Raw genomic sequence first — 18,468 nt, forward strand, 5'->3', positions numbered from 1 at the left:
TTACATAGCACTCGTCTGGATCCCAAATGGACAATCTCATCGAACCCTCTCATCAATTCGGCTGGAAAGGCAGAGTATCTGCACGGCAACAACTAGCCTCGTCCAGGTCAATGGTCGACCGCCCACGAACACGCAATCCAACTTCCAACCGCAACTCCCAGTATGACATGACCAGAGTGAGACTGAGAATGATCGTCAGCCGCACCGTAGCGACCAACGTCACTTGCTGAACAAGATTGTGCACCCAGCCACCAAGCCTTGTGGCCATGGTACACCGGACTCACCGTCCATATGAGTACGAACTGAAGCCAAGGCTATCACGAGTCGCGGCGTTCACCGTGAGACCGTGAACGTGGCTTGTCTGGCTGGATGACGGAATGACGAGATGAGGCTGGTGTAAACTCGGACATACCCTAGTGACTTGTTCGAAAGGTATCGGTGTGTCCAGGCGAGAAAACAGGGGGTTGACGAGGTGAGCAGAGAGGTGAGCAGACAAGATGATGATGGTCGTGATGGTGTCCTGAGGATGACCATTGCGTAAGCGTAGGACTGTCCCTTGCAGTCTGCAGATCGCAGCCGAACTGAAACCTAAGTGGAGCGTAAGCGACTTGTGGAGGTATAGGATATACCTGCGCCGTACAAGCGCTTATTTTTCCCCTTTTTGTCCTCCACTGCTTTTGACGAACTGATGATTTGCGTGAGTACTTGCGACTTTCAGCCGAGTTGTTTCTGTCGCCGGAGCGTGTGATGGGGAACGAGATGTGAGTCCTACCGAGGACGCGAGGGTTTGTCGTTGTGCCCTTGACTTTGCAGAGACCTGGATAGACTTGACCCTCACCCAGCACACAAGCCGGTGATCCCCGTCCATTCTCAGGGATATTGAGGTAGGGAGAAGGATCCGATTTCGCTGGCTGGTACTCGCAATGAATAGAAGACATGTCTTTTTCATCCCTTGGTACGGATCGTGACAGCCAGACCACATCCGGAAAGAACTGAAATACTTGATGGAGCGACAGGGAAATATTGAACACCTGACGATAAGAACTTTGCAACGCCAAGTCCCGTGGTAGATAGTGCCTCTAGGTAGAGACGTCCGCCTTAGTAACGGCTCGGTGTCTCACCTGCACACACCTGCACACACCTTCTTCACACCTTGCTTGCGTCTGGCTGCAGACCGTATAGAGCTGGCGTATGTCGGAACTGCCACACCTGCATTCGTCGAACGCATTCGGCCATGAGTGACGACGGACGGCATCCGACATGAACACCAAACACCAACTTTGTATCGCCCTTGTGGTCTTGTGTGCTAGTATGTGGTTGCGCGCAGTGTAAGAGGGTTGGGTAAAGTGTGCGACTGTCACCGTCAGTGTCACCGCGCAGATGCGAGCGGGAGCCACAAGGGAAGGACACTAGGCAAGGCTGGCTGAAGGCAGCCCATGTCATACACCATCTTTTTCCTTCAGATCGATAGTGGTGGTGTGGTGGTGGTGGTGGTGGTGTGAAGAGACAGTGCGAAGAAGACGCTCGGCTGATGGTGATGGTGGTGGCGTGGACGGATCGTGTGGTACTAGTGTGGGTATAATGATGACATGAAAGGTGTGGTGTTGTGCAGCCCACGTGAGCGCCGCAGCGTGTGTCAATCCAGGCCAATTTCTCAACAGAAAGAAGAGTTTTTGTCTCGGGATGGTGGCGTTTTTTCGGCGCCGGTGATGTCTTGTCCGTCATGTTCCTTCCCGACTCGACTGAGCGATTGCGATCTGTGTGTTTGTCGGTCTGCGGCAGAAACGCTCAACGGCCGACGCCGAAATCCCGACGGTCTGGAACAGGAATGAGGCACCATCGTATTGTGTGTCCCATCAGATTCCGTTCTGCGACCCGGGCTGAGGTTGCGGCGGCGGAGAGTCCATTTGCACTCCCGGTCCCAAACCGAAATCCGCTTGCACCGGTTCCGGAGCTGGAGCAGCCGCGGGGAAATTGGCCGGAAAATCAGCTGGAATCTCCGGTGGAATGTCCTGAGCGGGGAACCCATCAGACCCCGGAGGAGCGTTCTCCCCTTGCTCGACTTGCTTCTCACCACCACCGAACACCGAGACCGTCGTCGCCTGCTCTTTCACATCGCCCACAACCTCGGAGCAAATCCCGATCCCCTTGACCAACTCCCCAGCCAACACATCAATCCCTCCACTCTCCTTATCCTCAATGCCAAACCCGATAATCAGAACATCATCCAGATACCCATGATACCCTGCCCCTTGTTCGTCATCGCCGTGGTAATCTCGCCAATTAACACTAGTCACATAAAACATGTCCGTTCTCTCCTGTCCCTCCTCTCCTTTCTCTCTCTTTCGCCCCTCGATCCACAGCGGCTTCCGCGACACCCCAAACACTTCAAACCCCGGCGCTTTTTGGGAAAACAACACCACATACGGCTCATATTCCGAATGAAAGTGGTAAAACGTCTTGTACTGGATCATGGTCAAGATGTAGGTATTCTCCTCCGTCACCACGCATGTTGGCTCGGAGCGATTACACAGGGTGAGTCGGAGGCTGTTGGTCGATTGGTGGATTGACACTGGTTCTGCGGATGGTAAGGGAGGCAAGAAGTGAGAAAGACATTTCTCGTCGGAGTGAGCTGACATGAAAGAAGAGGGAATGGCAGTGGCGGACCCGTCATCGTGCAAGAGGGCGAAGGAGCGGTGCGGGTAAAAGTCGTAATGGATGTATGTCTGGAGTTGCTGTTGATCTTGGGGTTTGTGGTGGGATGAGTCTGGGGAGGAGTCGGAGGAGCCAGAGTCGAGGGGAAGGGGAGGCGCCCAAAACACAAACCAGTTTTTTTCCACCTCGCTCCATCCTGGCGCAATTTCTGGTTTCTCCTCATCAACAGCAACACCCGCCGCCCTCAACTCCTCATTACCCTTTTCATCCCCCTTTCCTTTTCCATCACCAGCCTCACTCGCTCCTAGAGGTAGAACCCCAGGCCGCTGCAACTCCCCCGCAACCCGCCACCCCTCCCCCGCTCCAAACGCCTCCACTTGCACCCCCCACCACTCCACCACCACCCGGAAATCCTGCATCCACATCCCAAAGCACGTAAACTGCGAATTGCTTCCGAAAATCGTATACGGCTTGCCGTCCCCTCCGTAAAACACTCGCGCATCATGCGGACCGACATTGAACGTCAAGACTCCCAAGAGGGGTCCGACGCAGTTGTTCCCTGGAGTTGCCGAGATCAGGAGCGGGTAGGGCGGGTGGTCCGGTAGACATCGGAGGATTTTTGACTTTTCCTTTTGTTTTTTCTCTTGAGACGCTGGATGTTTTGATTGGGATTGGGATTGGGATTGGGAAGTGGGAGGGGAAGGGGAAGTGGTGATATCAACGAAAGAAGCGAGACAGTGGACTTCTGACGAGGTAGTTACGTGCTGAAACTTGTGTGGTGGTGGTGGTTTCTTGCTTTCAGCAGAGTCATCAGGGGATGATGGATCGCGAGGTAGCGGGTCTTGCCACTTTTGCGCGACGACGATGAAGATGCCTGGCCGGGTTGGGTGGGGGATGATGTTGGGGTTGAAAGCGGGTGTGATGTGCTCGTCATCAGAGGAAGAAGCGAATTGGATGCGAAAGTAGGCGCCGTTGGGGGTGGAGACTGAGTAGACTGTTTGATGGCTGTGGTGCGTGTTCGAGTTCGTCGTCGGGGCGATACTGTCGCCGTTTGAAGCTCCCGTCTGGGAGGATTTGGCGGTGCCATCTTTGGATGAAGACGAAGTGGAAGAATTGCTGCCACCGCCGTGGTACGGTACTTGGTTCCTTGATGACGAGGAGCCGCTTTTGCTGTCGGAACGACCAAAAGTGTCGCCGAGGAGGGAGGTTAGGATTTTGGTCCCGCTCGTCCCGGCTAGAGAAGGGAACACCCAGATGATGCGGGTGATGGAGATGAGGCAAAGAAAGGAACCGATGATGAGGCAGAGACGTCTGAGGTCCCTGACGATCATGGCGGTGATATTTTTCAGGTGCTGAGGTGTCAATAGATGTGTAACAATGGACTGTATGAAAAGGCTCGAGTGTCAACTTAACAAAAGGTGAAACTGAGAATACAAGCGAGCCAAGCTAGAATGCTCGAATCACAATTTCTCTGACTATGTGCTGGGGACTGAGAATCTGTGGAGACTCGAGGGAAGTACAACAGCCTCAGTGATCCTTCAGTAGCGGTGGTGGTGATCTTTGAGGGGACTCGCTCGGGGAGACTGCTTCCTTCGTTTACCTTCTGGACAGTGACTTGTCTATACAAAGCACATACCACAAGAACCCGGGCCGTTCATCTTGGAAGCTCGCTTAAGCCCTTTTTGCAAGCATTAAATGCACAGATTAGGGACATACATCATGATGCCTACATACATATATACGTCTGATTATATATCATTGAAAGGTAAGCGAGCTTCCCAAGACCGACGACGGTCCGAGTCTTTGCGATACACACGCCAATTGGTATGTATGTACATAGTGTACAGGTACGATCTCCAACATAGATAGCAGCACGTGTCGACACAACAGACCGACGTTCCTTCCTCGGCAACTACCTATGTATGCATGTATGTACACTACTACTGCGTACATAACAGTCAGGAACAAACCCCAGAACAAAAGCGAGCGATCTCGAAAGCGAGGACCACCACCCACATTTCTGTCTTTGATAGCGTTTCCCTCCAGAGTTACGATTTGAAAAAACAAAATAAAATGCGGCGGTGGGTTGGTTGCCTGCCCAAGGAGCTGAGGAAGGAAAAGAAAAAAAAAAGAAAAAAAAAAAGAAAAGAATGAACTGGAGTTACATCCTCTCCGGCCCGTCATGTCCTGCACGACAGTTACACGAACGGACACCACCTTGATGATCTGATCAAGTATGTACAATCTAGCCGCGTCCGGAAGTTTGCTCCGTTTTTCAGAGCTTCCTTTTGTGTAATTTGCAATGTAACTCGTGCATGCGATCGACGTCACTGGGAGTGAGTGTGGTGTGGATTCGTGGGATTCTTTCTTTCAGAGCGACCATCTTGGTCAACAGGGGTCGTGGGGGTTGGGGGTTGGGGGTGCGACGCTATGGTCGCATTTATGTTGGACACATGTGATGAGGGGGAATCCAACGGAACCACGGACGGAGCAACTGGATGGATTTGGACTTCTGATGGGACGGTACGGGATCAGGCACCGGTCGGTCTTGTCTTTTTTTTTTCTTTTTTTTTTTTTTTTTTTTTTTTTTTTTTTTTTTTTTTTTTTTTTTTTACAGCGAAGTCAAGTAGAAATCGAAATAGAAATTAAGATTTTGTGAATATCCAATCCGATAGTAATGTGTGATTTCTGTCTAGATGTGTGCGCGTCTGGTATCAAATTTCAAGCAACCTCCTCTCATGTCCTGATTATATCGTATTCGTTACATACATGACTTAATCGTGATTCAAGGTAACCTAGTAGGCTGCTGCCCACTTCCCAATACCTGCTTGTAGAGCCAATTGGGAAAGGTAACGCTAGGCTCGTCAAAGAGCCTCGTCGAGATCTCGGCGACGTACAAAGTCAAAGGCAAGAGAATGACATGCGGCAGCAAGAAGGCCATCTCAAGGCCAAAGGGTCCAGCCATGGGCAAGGGGAACATGTTGACCCAGTTGGCCAACATGGTAATTTGAGGCTCCCTGGCCCACCCAACAGCCGTGTAGATTCTGTCGCCAATCGTCCAAAGAATAGGACCATGGACCAGGTAAAGCGCAAAAGAGATGCGACCCAAGTACTGGCAGAAGCGCGTCTCAAAGAATCGCTTGAGCCAGGGGATGCGTGGAACTGAGACCACCAAGAAGACACCAGCCCAGAACAGGTAGAACCACTTGTAATCGTAGACAGCCTGCGGCTTGAGGAATGACAGGTAATACCACCCAGGAGTCTTGGCCAGGTCGTTGATGTCCTTGGTGTGAACGGGCACGCCTCCGAGGTAGAAGCTGACTACAAAAAGGGAGTAGAAGAGGTGCTTGCTGAATGGCTCGAGCTGAGTAAGGAAGCTAGGCAGGTCATCCTTGATAGCCAACAAGTCCAGATCGTTGAGAAGCATGCCGGCGCTAAAGAGGGCGTAATGGGTTCCGTCGACAATGTAGACAAAGTAGAAGATCAAGGCGACCTGACACCACAGCCTAGCCTTTCTTGTGCATCGCGAAAAGGCGAGAAGACTGGTGTAGATGACCATGGACCCCCTGAATTCCACCGGGATGGACCACAGATGGAAGTTGTAGCTCAGCCAGGGCTCGCCGCCGAGGTGGTAGATGAAGCTGAAATTCTTGACCTCTGCGTACCACCACCAGAACTCGTCGTGGTAGTTGGACTGCGGTTTGGCCGAGTCGACCCAGATGCCAAACGCATGCCACGAGGTCATGAACAGGAAAGTGGTGGCAATCAGGGGCATAAAGAGCCGCAGCCACCGTCGGAACAGTGCCGACGCTAGGTTATCGGCCAACTTTTCTTGTTCGCCGGCGTGGATCAGGCGCATAGGCTTGACGGAGAGGACGTAGCCCGAGATGACGAAGAAGGTTGCGACGGCATAGTGGCCGCCGCCAAAGAAGTTGCGGACAAAGGGCAGGGCGCTGAAGTAGTGTTGGCCGTCGAAACCGTAGCCTTGCTCGAAGATGGCGTCGCGCACCAGGCCGTGCGACCAGAGTTCGTGGTGGTGCCAGTAGACGAGGAAGGCAGCGAAGCCGCGCAGGCCGTCGAGGTAGGCCGTTGGTCGCAGCTTTTCGGGCGCATCGAAGCTGGGCAGGGCAAACATGTTTGCAAGGCGATTGACGAGGCCCGAGGCCGTCGAGGAAGGGATGGTCAGGGCGGTCATGCTGGCGATGATGGGCTTCCGGAGAAGAGGGAAGCGACACGAGTTTCGGTTGTCATGCCACTTTTCGGGGTCGAGGTCGTGGTCGAGATCGCCAGGCATGGACACGGAGGGGAAACAAGACGCGACTCTGGATTTGAAACCAAGCCGCGTAAGTACCAACCTCGAGCTGAGGTTGTGGTTGGTCTGTTTGGCGGGTGGCTTGGAGGGGGGGGGGGGGGGGGGGGGATTGGATGTTATCGGATGCGCAACCGAGACTCGGGTAGGTAACAATCCTCAATATGTTATTGGTGTCACTGTGTTAGGTGATGACCCCTGCCAAGTCCACTGAAGGCGTGCCGTTACAGGGAGATAAAGCACCTGTCGCGATTGTTGATCCACTAAAGAGTGGGGGCTAATGGGGGATAGTGGCCGCTAAACAAATGGAAGCCGGCGAATGGAATTTGGTGCAATGTCCGAATGCGGTTGCTGTGTGGCTGGAGAGGTGCTTGGCGGGCTGAGGACGGAGTTGTTGTGGCGGGTGTGTGGCTTGCTTCTCAGTTGGCTGGACGGTGATTGACGGATGTTGACAGACACAAATTCCCGTCGGCAAAATCTTCTTTTCAACATCTGGCACCTCGATTATTGGAAAGGTAAAGCAAGACTTTGGGTAATGTGCGTTCGCCATCTCCAAAGGCCAATTCTTCCGAGGTTGGCAATTGATAAACACCCGCTCAAGAGGGAGTTGATCAGTGCACGTCCGATACGATATGCGGGGGAAGTGCCGTGCGGAAGGAAGTGGAGAGAGCAACGGGGAGGTCCTCGCTTGTGAAGATGGAGAACGGAGATGGGCCGGGGCCGGGGATGGATGGATCAGATCAGGGGACCGCCAGGGTTGTTTGCGGGGGAAAATGAGGACAAGAAAGGCACGAACACTCCATGACAGAAAGTCCAGCCAAAGTCCAGAGCTGCGAACAGACATTTGACTTTCTAAACTGAAGACAGTTTCTCCTCGTGGCCAAACCCACATCTTCAGTTGTCTTCAACTTCCGACACACTTTGCCGGACAAGTGAATGTTCGGAATCCGGGGTCAAAGGGAAGAGTTGAACTCCCATCATTTCAACATCATGCGTCTTTCCAAGTCAATTGAGTGCTTTCCACGGTACATGTATGTACTTGGCATCACTTTCACATGATGCGCTCAAGCGCCGCCTAGGTAAGCAGCCCGTCCCGGGTTCCACTTTGAAGAATATCTGTAGGGTGGACCCCTGTCACAAGCATATAGAAAACCATGATTTGCTCCGGGCTGGCGACACCACACCATTCACAAACCGAACCTGAGGGCAAGAGAAGAAAAAGGGAAAGAAAGATGGCGGCTTTTTTCACGGCTTCATTTCGAAAGTAGCGCCTGGCAACGGCCGACGGAGGGTGGCAGAGAACTTAGGAAGGGAAAACGAAAAAGAAGCCCCGGCGATGTTACCACTAATGTTACCCTCCCGCGTCACCAATACCCAATCAGGCCAATCAGCAGCCACTACACATGTAAAGGTATTTGCTGGGTACCTTATCATTCCCGCCTGCCTGCGGCTCCATTCTTTCTTTCGTGTTTACGCTCACTGGTTTACCTACTACCTCTTCGATACCCGACCTACACAGGTACGTGCCTACCTACCGCTTTCTGCACAGGATCGCCTCTTTCTCTCTCTCTCTCTCTCTCTCTCAGTCTCCTCTTGGGGGGACTGGGGGCCACGAGGAAATTGTCGGACCCCATCAGCCACTTTGACGATCGCCAAGTCGTTCCTGAATTTAGAAGCAACCTCCGACCAACCCACGGCACATTTGTGGAGAGATTTCCACAGTTGACCGGTCGAGTCAGGCAGAGAACTAACATGATGGAAGGATTTAGTTTGTTTACCTCCAACGCCCGAGTTTTGAGAGCCAGAACAAGAAGATGAGTAATCATGTGATTGCTCACGGAGTCAGTACAAGCTGCGGTGTATAGCCTCCAGTCCTCTTAGCTATCAGTCTCAGCTCTGATACATACTATCCCCGTTGTCTCTCAAGATCAACACTGCTCAGTTGTCTTGATGGCCCCCGCACTCCATGGATTCTTCCCGCCCCAAAAAAAAAAAGAAAAAAAAAAAAAAAAAAAAAAAAACAAGCCAAAAAAAAAAAGCTTGTTTTCGCTTCCGTCACCCCACTATCAGATGCGTGCGTGGACTGCCCCTGTGGAATTTGCAAAGAGGTTGGTTGGTCGGGTTACATATCCAATTCCATTCAGCAAAGGGAAAGCCCCGGGCCGGACATCCATCCATCCATCCATCCATTCCCCGCTGAAGCTCCATTCTAAATGGTGCAGTGGTAATCCCCGACCGAAGCTCCAGTCACCTCCTCTTTCAGCAAGGATCTGCCAAGGTATTGTCTCCATCAAATTTCTTGGGGACATGTTGGGGGGGGAGACATCCGTGCAAGAGTCCTTGGTAGTTGGTATGTCGGTTTCTGTGTACGGATTGGTTTTCTTAGGTGTTAAGCTCTGTGGAGCCGAGTTGGGGAATGAACAGACAGGGCACTGTACTAACCACCTCACCAATGGCCATGTGTACTGTTTGCTCTGTATAGTCAGCTTGCCATCACAGACAGTTGGTTGCGACTCCAGAATGGTCTGTGCATCGGGGACCCCCAACTAGATGCGACCAAGATCAGTCCCCCTGGCTGCCCGGATTCCTTGTATTTACCTACCTACCTACTACATACCTGTAGGGACAATCCTGTGTTTACTCAGCACGCTTCTACGGAAGCTTACTGGTTACTCGCCATCTTCGCCCATCTTCTCCTCCCCCTGACACCTTGGAACGGACCTGGGCACCCTATACATTATGTTTCCTTGATATACCCAGTCCTTCCCCCATCCCCCCACCCCTTCGTGTGACTTTGCTTTGGTTTTGTGTTCTTTCTTCTCCCTTGTTTCTTCCTGTTCCCTCCACCCCGTGTCCCAAACTTGTTCCATCCCACGGATACGGGGCATTGCACATACACGACAGGTCATAGCCCCCAGACATAGATTATTGTTATAGTCGGATGATCATGAGCTCTCCACCGTTATCTCCCCTGTCGCCCTTGTCGCCCACTCTGGGCAATATACCTATCAAGTGGAGGCAGATGTCCGAGACGGGGACGGGGGCCTTCAGGAACCGGATCCCCACGCAGCTTCGGCGGGCCCTCCCTCTGTACGCCGTCGTCGCCGTCCTCCTTTTCCTCATGCTCAACGCCCACGTCGTGACATTGCCTCCCTCGACCAGCAGCATACTCAACGGCCATCAACAACAACATCCTGCTGACCATGGCTTCCCCAAGAAGATCTGGCAATCCTGGAAGGTCGACCCCTACAACATGGCCACCCGCGACCTTAACACGGCCAAGACGTGGACCACCAAGAACCCGGGCTACCGCTACGAGGTCTTGACGGATAACAACGACATGGTCTACGTGGAAGAGCAGTACGGTCCCCACGGTATCAACCGCCCGGACATTATCGACTTTTATCGGGCCGTCAACATCTCCATCATCAAAGCCGACTTGCTGCGGTACCTCATCATGTACGCCGAAGGTGGCGTCTACGCCGACATCGACGTCGAGGCTCTGCGGCCCATCAAGCGGTTCGTGCCCGAACGTTACTGGGACTCGCTTTCTGAAATCGACATGGTGGTCGGCATCGAGATCGACCAGCCCGAATTCCGCGACCACCCGATTTTAGGGTCCAAATGCATGTCCTTCTGCCAATGGACCTTCATGTGCAAGCCTCGGTTACCCGTCATGCTCAACCTCGTTGAAAACATCATGACGTGGCTCAACTCGCTTGCCGCACAACAACAGGTGCACCTCTCGGAACTGCACCTCGATTTTGACGAAGTCATTTCTGGCACGGGACCCTCGGCTTTCACCATTGCTTTGCTGAAGGAGATGAATCGCATCTCTCATAGCCAAAAGGAAATCACCTGGGACAACTTCCACGCCATGGACGAATCCAAGGTCGTTTCCCGCGTGCTGGTACTAGACGTCGAAGCCTTTGCCGCTGGCCAAGGCCACTCGGACTCAGGTAACCACAACGCCCGCGGGGCCTTGGTCAAACACCATTACCACGCATCGAATTGGCCTTCCAAACACCCGCGCTACGCACACCCCGTGTACGGCGAGGTCGAGAGATGTAATTGGGATTTGGCCTGCGTGCAAAAATGGGATCGCGACGTCGAGGCGTACAAGTCGCTTTCCATTGAAGAGCAAAACAAGTTGAAGGAGGAGAGGAGGATGGAGCTGGAGAAATTGCGGGAGCAACAGCTGAAGGAACAGGAGCAGGCGATCCGGCTGGAGCAGTTTGGCGAGGCGGTGCGCAAGGCGGAGGAGGAGCAGAGGAGGAGAGAGGAGTTGGAGAGGGAGATGAAGGAACGGATGAGGGTCGAGGATCAGGCGCTGAAGCCGCTGCATCCGGAGCAGGCCGGGGCGGAGGAGAAGAAGGAGGGGGAGGAGTTGATTATGTTTGGGGGAAGGCCGGTGCCGGGGCAGAGGCAGGACATGGGCGCAAATGGAGAGGGGGAGCAGCAGTCGGTGTTTGGACAGCCGGCGGCGGAGAATGATAAACCGTTTGTTGGGTTGTGAGGGACGGATGGCGGGGAACAGGGGAAACATATTGACAGTTGTCGCATACATGACATGGAGTTTTGGGTTTGCTTCGTTACAGGCTTTTGGTTTCTGGTAAATACTTTTGTTGCTTGGGCTGTCGTCCATTGTACAATTGATGAGTAGTATAAGGTAGGTAGAGAGGCACACGAATGAGAGCATGCAAGTAAATCAGTAGATGGATGAACTAAGCACATATGTTCACACACTCTTTCCCTTCTTTCACTCCTTCCTTCTGTTGCTCCCTCGCGTGACTGCTGTGTTGCTCTTTCCATGCAGTCAACTCAAGTTATCTTGCAACCGACTACGGTCCGACATCTCCGACACTCTGCATGCGATCCTGATTCGTTGTCACAGATTTCGTACCTCGCAGACTTCCTGTCTGTCTTGGAGCATATGAGGATGGTCACACAATCCCAATTAAATGGATATATTAACGACTCGAATTAACTGTAGTTCGAGCTGCGCCTTGTCTCAAAGGAACCAAGCCATCTTGGGTTTCGATTCCAGTCAGGAGTTGGGAGTTGGTAAGCTCATGCACTCGCTTATGCGCACGCCTACCTATGGCGGCCGGACGGACGGACGGACGGACCAGCCGACCAGGTGCGATCGATTCGAGCCACCACTCACCACTCACTAGTATCGTAAGTGACACTCGCCAACACCACTAGTGTTCGCAACTTCTTCGCAATTTTTGTCAGTCTGATTACCTACCCCTAACTCCTGCCAATACCTGGAGATGCCGCCTTTCGCTTACTATCTTATCCTTGTCCTTGTGCGGCGCAATGTCGACTTGTCAAGTTGTCGAAGCTGAAGTAAGACGGGCGCCATTGAATATCGATATGATTTGAGGATTATGAAAAGTTTTGGGTGATGCGACGAATATCAAATAATACGGTCCGATGGTGTAGTTGGTTATCACGTCAGTCTAACACACTGAAGGTCCCCAGATCGAGCCTGGGTCGGATCATCTTTTTTTGTCAATTTCTTTTCTTTTTCTTGGGGTGGAGGATGTCTTCACTTTGCCTGAATCACTCGTGTGAAAGCGCCTCTCCCTTTTTTTTCGTCGATTATCCTTGTTGACTTGGCTGACTTGGTGAGAAGTGGGAAGAGTCGTTCCGCTCGGTGACTTGCAGATAGCATGTCTCCAATGATGTAGTCACTCAAGTGCCAGTTTCACGCACCACTAGCCCTAGACTGGCATCTTATGATTCTCAGGACGCAACGCTCTGGGAGTCACTACTCTTAACCGCTGCCACGAGGGTACAGGCGCGGGTCACGTTATTGTCTTTTCCACCAGGTTGCGGTCCAGGCTCTTATTTGAGTTCAGCCAAGCATGATGACCCCAAAGCCGTCTTTCAGATCTCGATAGGGTCGGGGTGACGACTGCTTTCCCCTTTTCGAGTGCTGAGTAGTGCGCTTGTGGAGTTAATGTAACCAGGACGGTTTCGCCTTTTCCAATCGCTGACAGCAGTACGTTCATTGATAGCCGTTCGAACACCGGGTCGGCTGATAGGTAGTTGATCCCTTTGCGTGACTCTCGCGTGGCAATGGAAAAGAAGCAGCGGCAAAGCCAGGAAGTTATATAGGGCCGCGCCAATGAGGTACTTCCCTGAGCAAATGGAAAACGTTGAGCTATAGCGGAGGTAAACTTGTCCGCTGGCTGTACCAGACGTGGAATATGCGGTCAAACTTGCACTAACCCGTTCAAGCAGCAGTGGCTTCGCCTTATGAGACGGTGCGCCGCTTGAGAGAGCATGGATCAAAGGGTTCATACGCCTTTCGCTCTTGTGTGCTTGAAGGGAGTCAGCGCTTTCGGCTGCTCATCGTTTCTGTCCCTCATTTTCTTCTATCGTTCGTTGTCGTCGAACGGTGGTGTTCAGCCCCGTGACTCTCGGCGTCGTCTTGTACACGCTTGTTCTTCCCATCATAGCGAATGTTATCCGGTATCACCTTCGGAAGAGATCGCTCATCGCGATAGTAAATAGACCGCACGTGTGCCCGGGTGTAGAGACAGAGATGCCATACAAGCATCTATCATGGCTGACAAAAGTGTTCTTTCCTGGACAATCTGGTGGTACGTTCGTAGGCGGCTCGTTCGTCAGCAGCTTATATGTCGGTCGCTCGCTCACTCGGGATGCTTCGTCATGAATGGACTTCTCAGTGACGGCTCGCTCGAGAATGATTTGTTCGGGAATAGTTCTTTTGTGGACAGTTTGATCGGGGCGGTTCGGCCGGGGAGGGTTTGCTAACGAATGGTGCATTTGCAGTCGCGTGCCCGTGGATCATGATATTTGCTCGTGCGTCTCGTTGAGCGTGGCAACTTGAAGCTCCTCATTGATATCTGTCTTGAAATTCGTCGTTAGCATTGGCTTATGCAAGCAGCGTAATAGGCCTCGAGATCACCCCACACTGACACGACATCTCTTCTCTCTGTTGTTAGTCACTCTCGTTGATACAAACCCCTCTTCAGCCCAGTGGCTCCCACACGGGTATCGAAGGTATATTATTGCCAGTTTCAAAGAGCCTAGTCGTTGCCGAAGGCGTGGGAGGATTAAACACTTGCTTCCTTGTTTCCTTCGTGGCGTGAAAATGGGGTTGCGGAAGTCGTTGACGGCTGAGTGGCGTTGGTAACGCCCTTCTATTTGCGACCGTCTGCCGAAGTGACTCCCCATTGGTAAGATGATATCTACCCGCGGTAGGCTGTCTTGTCTGCCACGGGACTTGTCAATTCTACCGTTGCCAGTCAACCTTCGGCATCTCGCATGGTTGAGTATAGAAATGGTGTGGGTGTTGCCGGCCGTACTATTCGTCGGGAGAAGAACGCTTGTTTGGAAATTCATCGGTACGGGGGTTGATCGTCGTGGAAGCAAGAGGACAGGGCGGAAGAAGGACCGATAATCGTATGAAAGAACTTGAGAGGGTGCACGTAGATCGCGCTGAGACTTGGAGTCGCGTGGTAGAGAAAGGAGACTGGCGCCGGCGCTCGGGAGGCCGAAGAAACTCATAACACCGCTATGGGCGTGGTCCAGCCGCTTGGTTGAACTGCTGTATGTTATCGCTTCCACACAACGTTCGCGTTCATCCTTGATGAGGCGGTTCTTGTGTTATCGTCGTACAAGTGAACGTCTGACATACCGACGTGCCAAGCTGCCGGATTCGCGAGTGTAACCATGAGACTTCATGCCGCTTTGGGAGATATAAGCTGCAAGGGCCCTTTGTACCTCCTACGTTGTACTACAACTTTGGACGTATGGCTGCCGGAAGTCAGACATCGGCGGGATTTGGGCTTGATATGCTGAAAAGTCTCCGTAGAAGCTGAAGAACCGACCTTCTTCTCTTCCAGTTGCCTTCCTGGACCACGTTCTCATTAGTTTCTCATGACACTTCTAGCTCTCACGACACCAAATCCAGACATACCTTGACACACGATCGAACACCTAGTGAAATTGGCTCGTGACGGGCAAGTACGCACGAGATCACTTTGAACAACAGCCCACGAGCTGCGAGTGGTATCCATGCGACCGAAAATCCTTATGATCCACGGTGGCGGCACTACGCCGGACATCTTCCGCATCCAAGCCCGCAAGCTCGACGCTGCCCTCTCCCAGTTCTTCGACCTCCACTATGTCTCGGCTCCCATCGAGTGTCCCGCGGGTCCGGGAGTCCTCCCATTCTTCGCCGGCATGGAGCCGTTTCTGAAGTGGATGCACGACCAACCGCCCGATCTCGAGGAGCTCGACACGTTCCCAGCTCTTGACGATATGCTTCAAGTTTTCCACAGCGAAGGTCCGTTCGATGGTGTCGTCGCCTTTTCGCAGGGTGCCAAAGCGGCATTGCATCTCTTGCGACACCTCGAGCGGGAGAGGGGCGGAGAGAGAGCGGTTGATTTTGTCATCACGGTGTGTCCGACTTGTCCGTTTCAAGGGATCAAGGACCCAAAGGATCGAAGAAGCCCGTATGCGAAGGCGTGTTTGGAGCTGGGCAAGGTGCAGACCGAAAGTATCCATGTGCTGGCGAGCGGCGATCCGTACAAATACGAGAGCGAGTCGATGATCGAGTTCTTTGAGCCGTCGGCGAGGAAGGTGTTTAGGATCGAGGGCGGACATCACATGCCGATGGATGATGGGTTCAATAGGAAGCTGGCGGCGATGGCGGCGAGGATCTATAATGGGATATGATCGGACGTGGCCTCGGTGGCTATGCGGGATTCGTGTCGAGGAGGATGGTATCGGGGAGAATCGTATAGAGGAGGGCAAGAGGCGTCAGGCTCGCTGGGAGGCGCTTTGTGAAACGGTGATCGAGAAGGCTTGGGGGTTGGTGCGACTGTGCGGGCGGAGATCGAGCGTGTCAATGTGTTGGGTGTTTGTGGCTCCTTTTTCTTCTCCGTCTCTCGTCGCGAATCATTTCTCTTGACCCGCGAATCTACAATATCTTCTTTTCCAGGGTCGGCGTTCCGGCAACCGTTCTTGAAGTCCCATCGCACCGTGAAACTACTGTTATTGGCTAACGGAGAGACGCAATGGGGATTGTTGAGGATACGCTTTCGAAGCATGGATGGGCATAGAGAGGGCTTTGCGCGATGGGATACGAGGGAGCCGAGATCTCGATCGCTTTGTGCTTGGTTTTCCCCTCCCATGTCTCACTCCCTTATTTCGCCTCTCTTCGTCATTCCCTACATATCGCTTTATTGCCCCGGACCCGGCCATAATCATTCCGCACGACCGTGATGTTGAGATCTGGTAGTGACTCCTTGGCTTGTCATCTTGAGCGTCGAGCTCTTTGGAGTTTTTCTACGGGGTTTAGTTCGAGAGTTGAGAGTGCAGCGCTTCACCAAGGGCGTCGGGTATCCTTCGTGGCGCGAGGAATCTCGGAACCGGTTTGGCGAGGAGTAACTGAGCGAATCCTCTGTCCCTTTCAGAGCATCAGCATCGATGTTTAACAGTCATTACGCAGGGCGCGGAGGGCAGGGCAGCAACATCATGATGATATAGTAATGGAAAGCCATCCTCCAGTTGATAAAGGGTCAATATGAGCAGAACACATTCTATTCTCAACCGACGATGTGTCCATTTTCACGCAGTGAGTGCGACACCAATAGTGATGGTATAGAAAGGCGAGGTAGGGCGACGAAAGAAGTTTAAGAAGAAGAAGTGAAAAGGCAAAGAACGGGAAACGAAAACAAAACGCATCAGGAGCATGATATTTATAAAGGAAAAGAGGCTACTCAGCGACGCCTAGACAACGGAGGCCAAGGGCTTTTGGAGAAGTGGTAACTTGGAGGAAGCCAGCCGCGAGCATTATCGTCCATCGTCGCCCAATCTGCTCCTAACGTTCTGCGACAGACCGACGGGTTCCTCGACTCGGTGCGTCTCTCACGAAGTAGGCCTCGAACGGTAAGAGGTAGGCCGGCTATTAGCAACGATAAGGGCGATGACGTCAGGGTGAGGATGAGAGACGGGGCTTCATCCATCAGTCATCACGGCCGGCGACGGATCCGAGAGGGATTCGCGGCATTGGATTCGCAGGCGCGTTCTCCCCAGCGCATCATTCGAGCTCGGGGGGGATCATGGACGTATGACTGGCGCAGTCGAGTTCGAACGCCGTCCATGTGGTTCAGGTCGACCAGCTTGATGAGGAGCTCAGTTGGCAAAGGGGGGTTGTTTGCGCGCTTGTATGTCCCCGGGATGCACGTTGCACGGGGCAACCCGAAGCATCTGCTCTTCTCGCCTTGAACTGATTTGCCGGACAGGAAGCGTGGGAGTGTACGGTGTCCCATTTGCGTTAGAAATCCGTCATGAAAATGCAAAAGGGAAGTGATCTTGATCAGAGTGCCTGCGGGGTAGACATGGATGGCCCGTCGCAAGTGGAAGTTGGAAAAGAGGCCGTTGGGGAAATTGGGGTAGATGAGGGGTAGGATCGAGGCGGACCCCGATCGGTGTCGTCCGTTACCACGCAGATACCGTAACAATGGCCTAGTAGTGGCCACTGTACAGTACAAGTTCTCGGCAAAATGCATCGATGACAATGGGATTCTTTAACAAAGAAAGGTGTATGGACAAGCGGGGGTTTGCCGCTTGGTATTTCTCATCGCTTTGTTAAACCGAGTGGGCATTGTCTGTAGCATGCAGGATTCTCAATCTGCGGTGCATCTTGCCTTCTTGACCGTCACAAAGCCTTACAGGTATCTTACGATGTGGGTAACAATGAATCCCGCGATGCAGTGTCCAGCCCGTCTGCAAGCAAGCTGCTGCCTCGCACCTCCTTCGTGGAGAACACATCGGGACTCCTGTTATTTCAGCAGCTGCAGCTGTGATGGGCCGATGACCCCCGGCCATGTTCCTCACTCCTTCCCTGTCTTCCTCGCCTTTTTGGTGCAGTGTTCTTTCTGTCTCGCGCATCGCTCATTCAGTTGGGTGTTGGTCATTGCTCCATCTTCCACCTCACGGGGTCGCCGAGGACACTCGCACACGATCAATCCTTTAAAACAGCAAACCAAATTCTTTTGCGGCCACTTTTTATTTTGTTTTCCGTACCCTCAAACCCGTGATTTGTTGTGCTCTCTTCCGTATTGATCGCCAACGTCCTTGTTGAATCGCTTTCCATGAACCCTGCTCTCCTGTTCCCTTGGCCTGGATACCTTTCGCTGTCTAGAGGTAGTCTCAATCACTCCCCCCCGCAGACACTGTTCTCTCCAGCCATATACTATGATACCATGCTACTAGAGCGATTGCGACCTGAAGTACTCGGGTGCTTTTGAGGACAGCACTTTCCATCTAATAAAAAAAAAAAAAAAATCGCCGTGACAGCACCATCGTCACGAAACAGATCGGAGAGTTTTATCGGATTAGGGTTACCTTGTTGTTTGACGGTATTCTCCCCTCCTCGCCTCGATACACTCGTTGCTAACTTCGATGCCTCAGCAGGTGCCCATCGCCCTGTCGTTGCCACAACCCCCTTTGCTCCT

The 18,468-nt window shown here is 52.7% G+C and overlaps 7 protein-coding genes and 1 non-coding gene across 8 annotated transcripts; 3 read left to right on the forward strand and 5 right to left on the reverse strand.

Annotated features, from left to right (window-relative positions):
* Positions 1–139: 139 nt before the first annotated feature.
* B0T23DRAFT_130088 (uncharacterized protein) lies at positions 140–1,422 on the reverse strand. Its single transcript, XM_062832177.1, has 3 exons — positions 1,142–1,422; positions 413–1,079; positions 140–182 (listed from the first exon to the last, which is right to left on the reverse strand). Exons 1-2 carry the CDS (start codon positions 1,253–1,255, stop codon positions 414–416), a joined length of 780 nt encoding a protein of 259 aa, XP_062694708.1. The 5' UTR covers positions 1,256–1,422; the 3' UTR covers positions 140–182; position 413.
* Positions 1,423–1,856: 434 nt separating this feature from the next.
* Positions 1,857–4,313, reverse strand: B0T23DRAFT_404030 (uncharacterized protein; the record flags this gene model as incomplete). Its single annotated transcript, XM_062838843.1, has 2 exons — positions 1,857–4,037; positions 4,281–4,313. The coding sequence occupies 2 exons, from the start codon at positions 4,311–4,313 to the stop codon at positions 1,857–1,859; spliced, it is 2,214 nt and encodes a 737-aa protein (XP_062694709.1).
* Positions 4,314–5,310: 997 nt separating this feature from the next.
* Positions 5,311–7,049, reverse strand: B0T23DRAFT_336941 (acyltransferase family-domain-containing protein). Its single transcript, XM_062835816.1, has one exon. The coding sequence runs from the start codon at positions 6,947–6,949 to the stop codon at positions 5,441–5,443; it is 1,509 nt and encodes a 502-aa protein (XP_062694710.1). The 5' UTR covers positions 6,950–7,049; the 3' UTR covers positions 5,311–5,440.
* A 21-nt stretch (positions 7,050–7,070) lies between these two features.
* On the reverse strand, positions 7,071–8,079 carry B0T23DRAFT_378540 (uncharacterized protein). The gene has a single exon (XM_062837103.1). The coding sequence runs from the start codon at positions 7,854–7,856 to the stop codon at positions 7,242–7,244; it is 615 nt and encodes a 204-aa protein (XP_062694711.1). The 5' UTR covers positions 7,857–8,079; the 3' UTR covers positions 7,071–7,241.
* Positions 8,080–8,452: 373 nt separating this feature from the next.
* On the reverse strand, positions 8,453–8,980 carry B0T23DRAFT_378541 (uncharacterized protein). Its single transcript, XM_062837104.1, has one exon. It carries the CDS (start codon positions 8,788–8,790, stop codon positions 8,476–8,478), a length of 315 nt encoding a protein of 104 aa, XP_062694712.1. The 5' UTR covers positions 8,791–8,980; the 3' UTR covers positions 8,453–8,475.
* Positions 8,981–9,587: 607 nt separating this feature from the next.
* On the forward strand, positions 9,588–11,715 carry B0T23DRAFT_453133 (nucleotide-diphospho-sugar transferase). Its single transcript, XM_062841163.1, has one exon. The coding sequence runs from the start codon at positions 9,906–9,908 to the stop codon at positions 11,478–11,480; it is 1,575 nt and encodes a 524-aa protein (XP_062694713.1). The 5' UTR covers positions 9,588–9,905; the 3' UTR covers positions 11,481–11,715.
* Positions 11,716–12,397: 682 nt separating this feature from the next.
* B0T23DRAFT_t140 lies at positions 12,398–12,471 on the forward strand. The gene has a single exon. It is a non-coding gene; the product is annotated as a tRNA-Val (tRNA).
* A 2,289-nt stretch (positions 12,472–14,760) lies between these two features.
* Positions 14,761–15,956, forward strand: B0T23DRAFT_130149 (serine hydrolase FSH). The gene has a single exon (XM_062832178.1). The coding sequence runs from the start codon at positions 15,020–15,022 to the stop codon at positions 15,680–15,682; it is 663 nt and encodes a 220-aa protein (XP_062694714.1). The 5' UTR covers positions 14,761–15,019; the 3' UTR covers positions 15,683–15,956.
* The last annotated feature ends 2,512 nt before the right edge of the window (positions 15,957–18,468 follow it).

The sequence above is a fragment of the Neurospora hispaniola genome (assembly GCF_033458365.1).
Source record: "Neurospora hispaniola strain FGSC 10403 chromosome Unknown B0T23scaffold_3, whole genome shotgun sequence".
Classification (NCBI taxonomy): Eukaryota; Fungi; Ascomycota; class Sordariomycetes; order Sordariales; family Sordariaceae; genus Neurospora; species Neurospora hispaniola.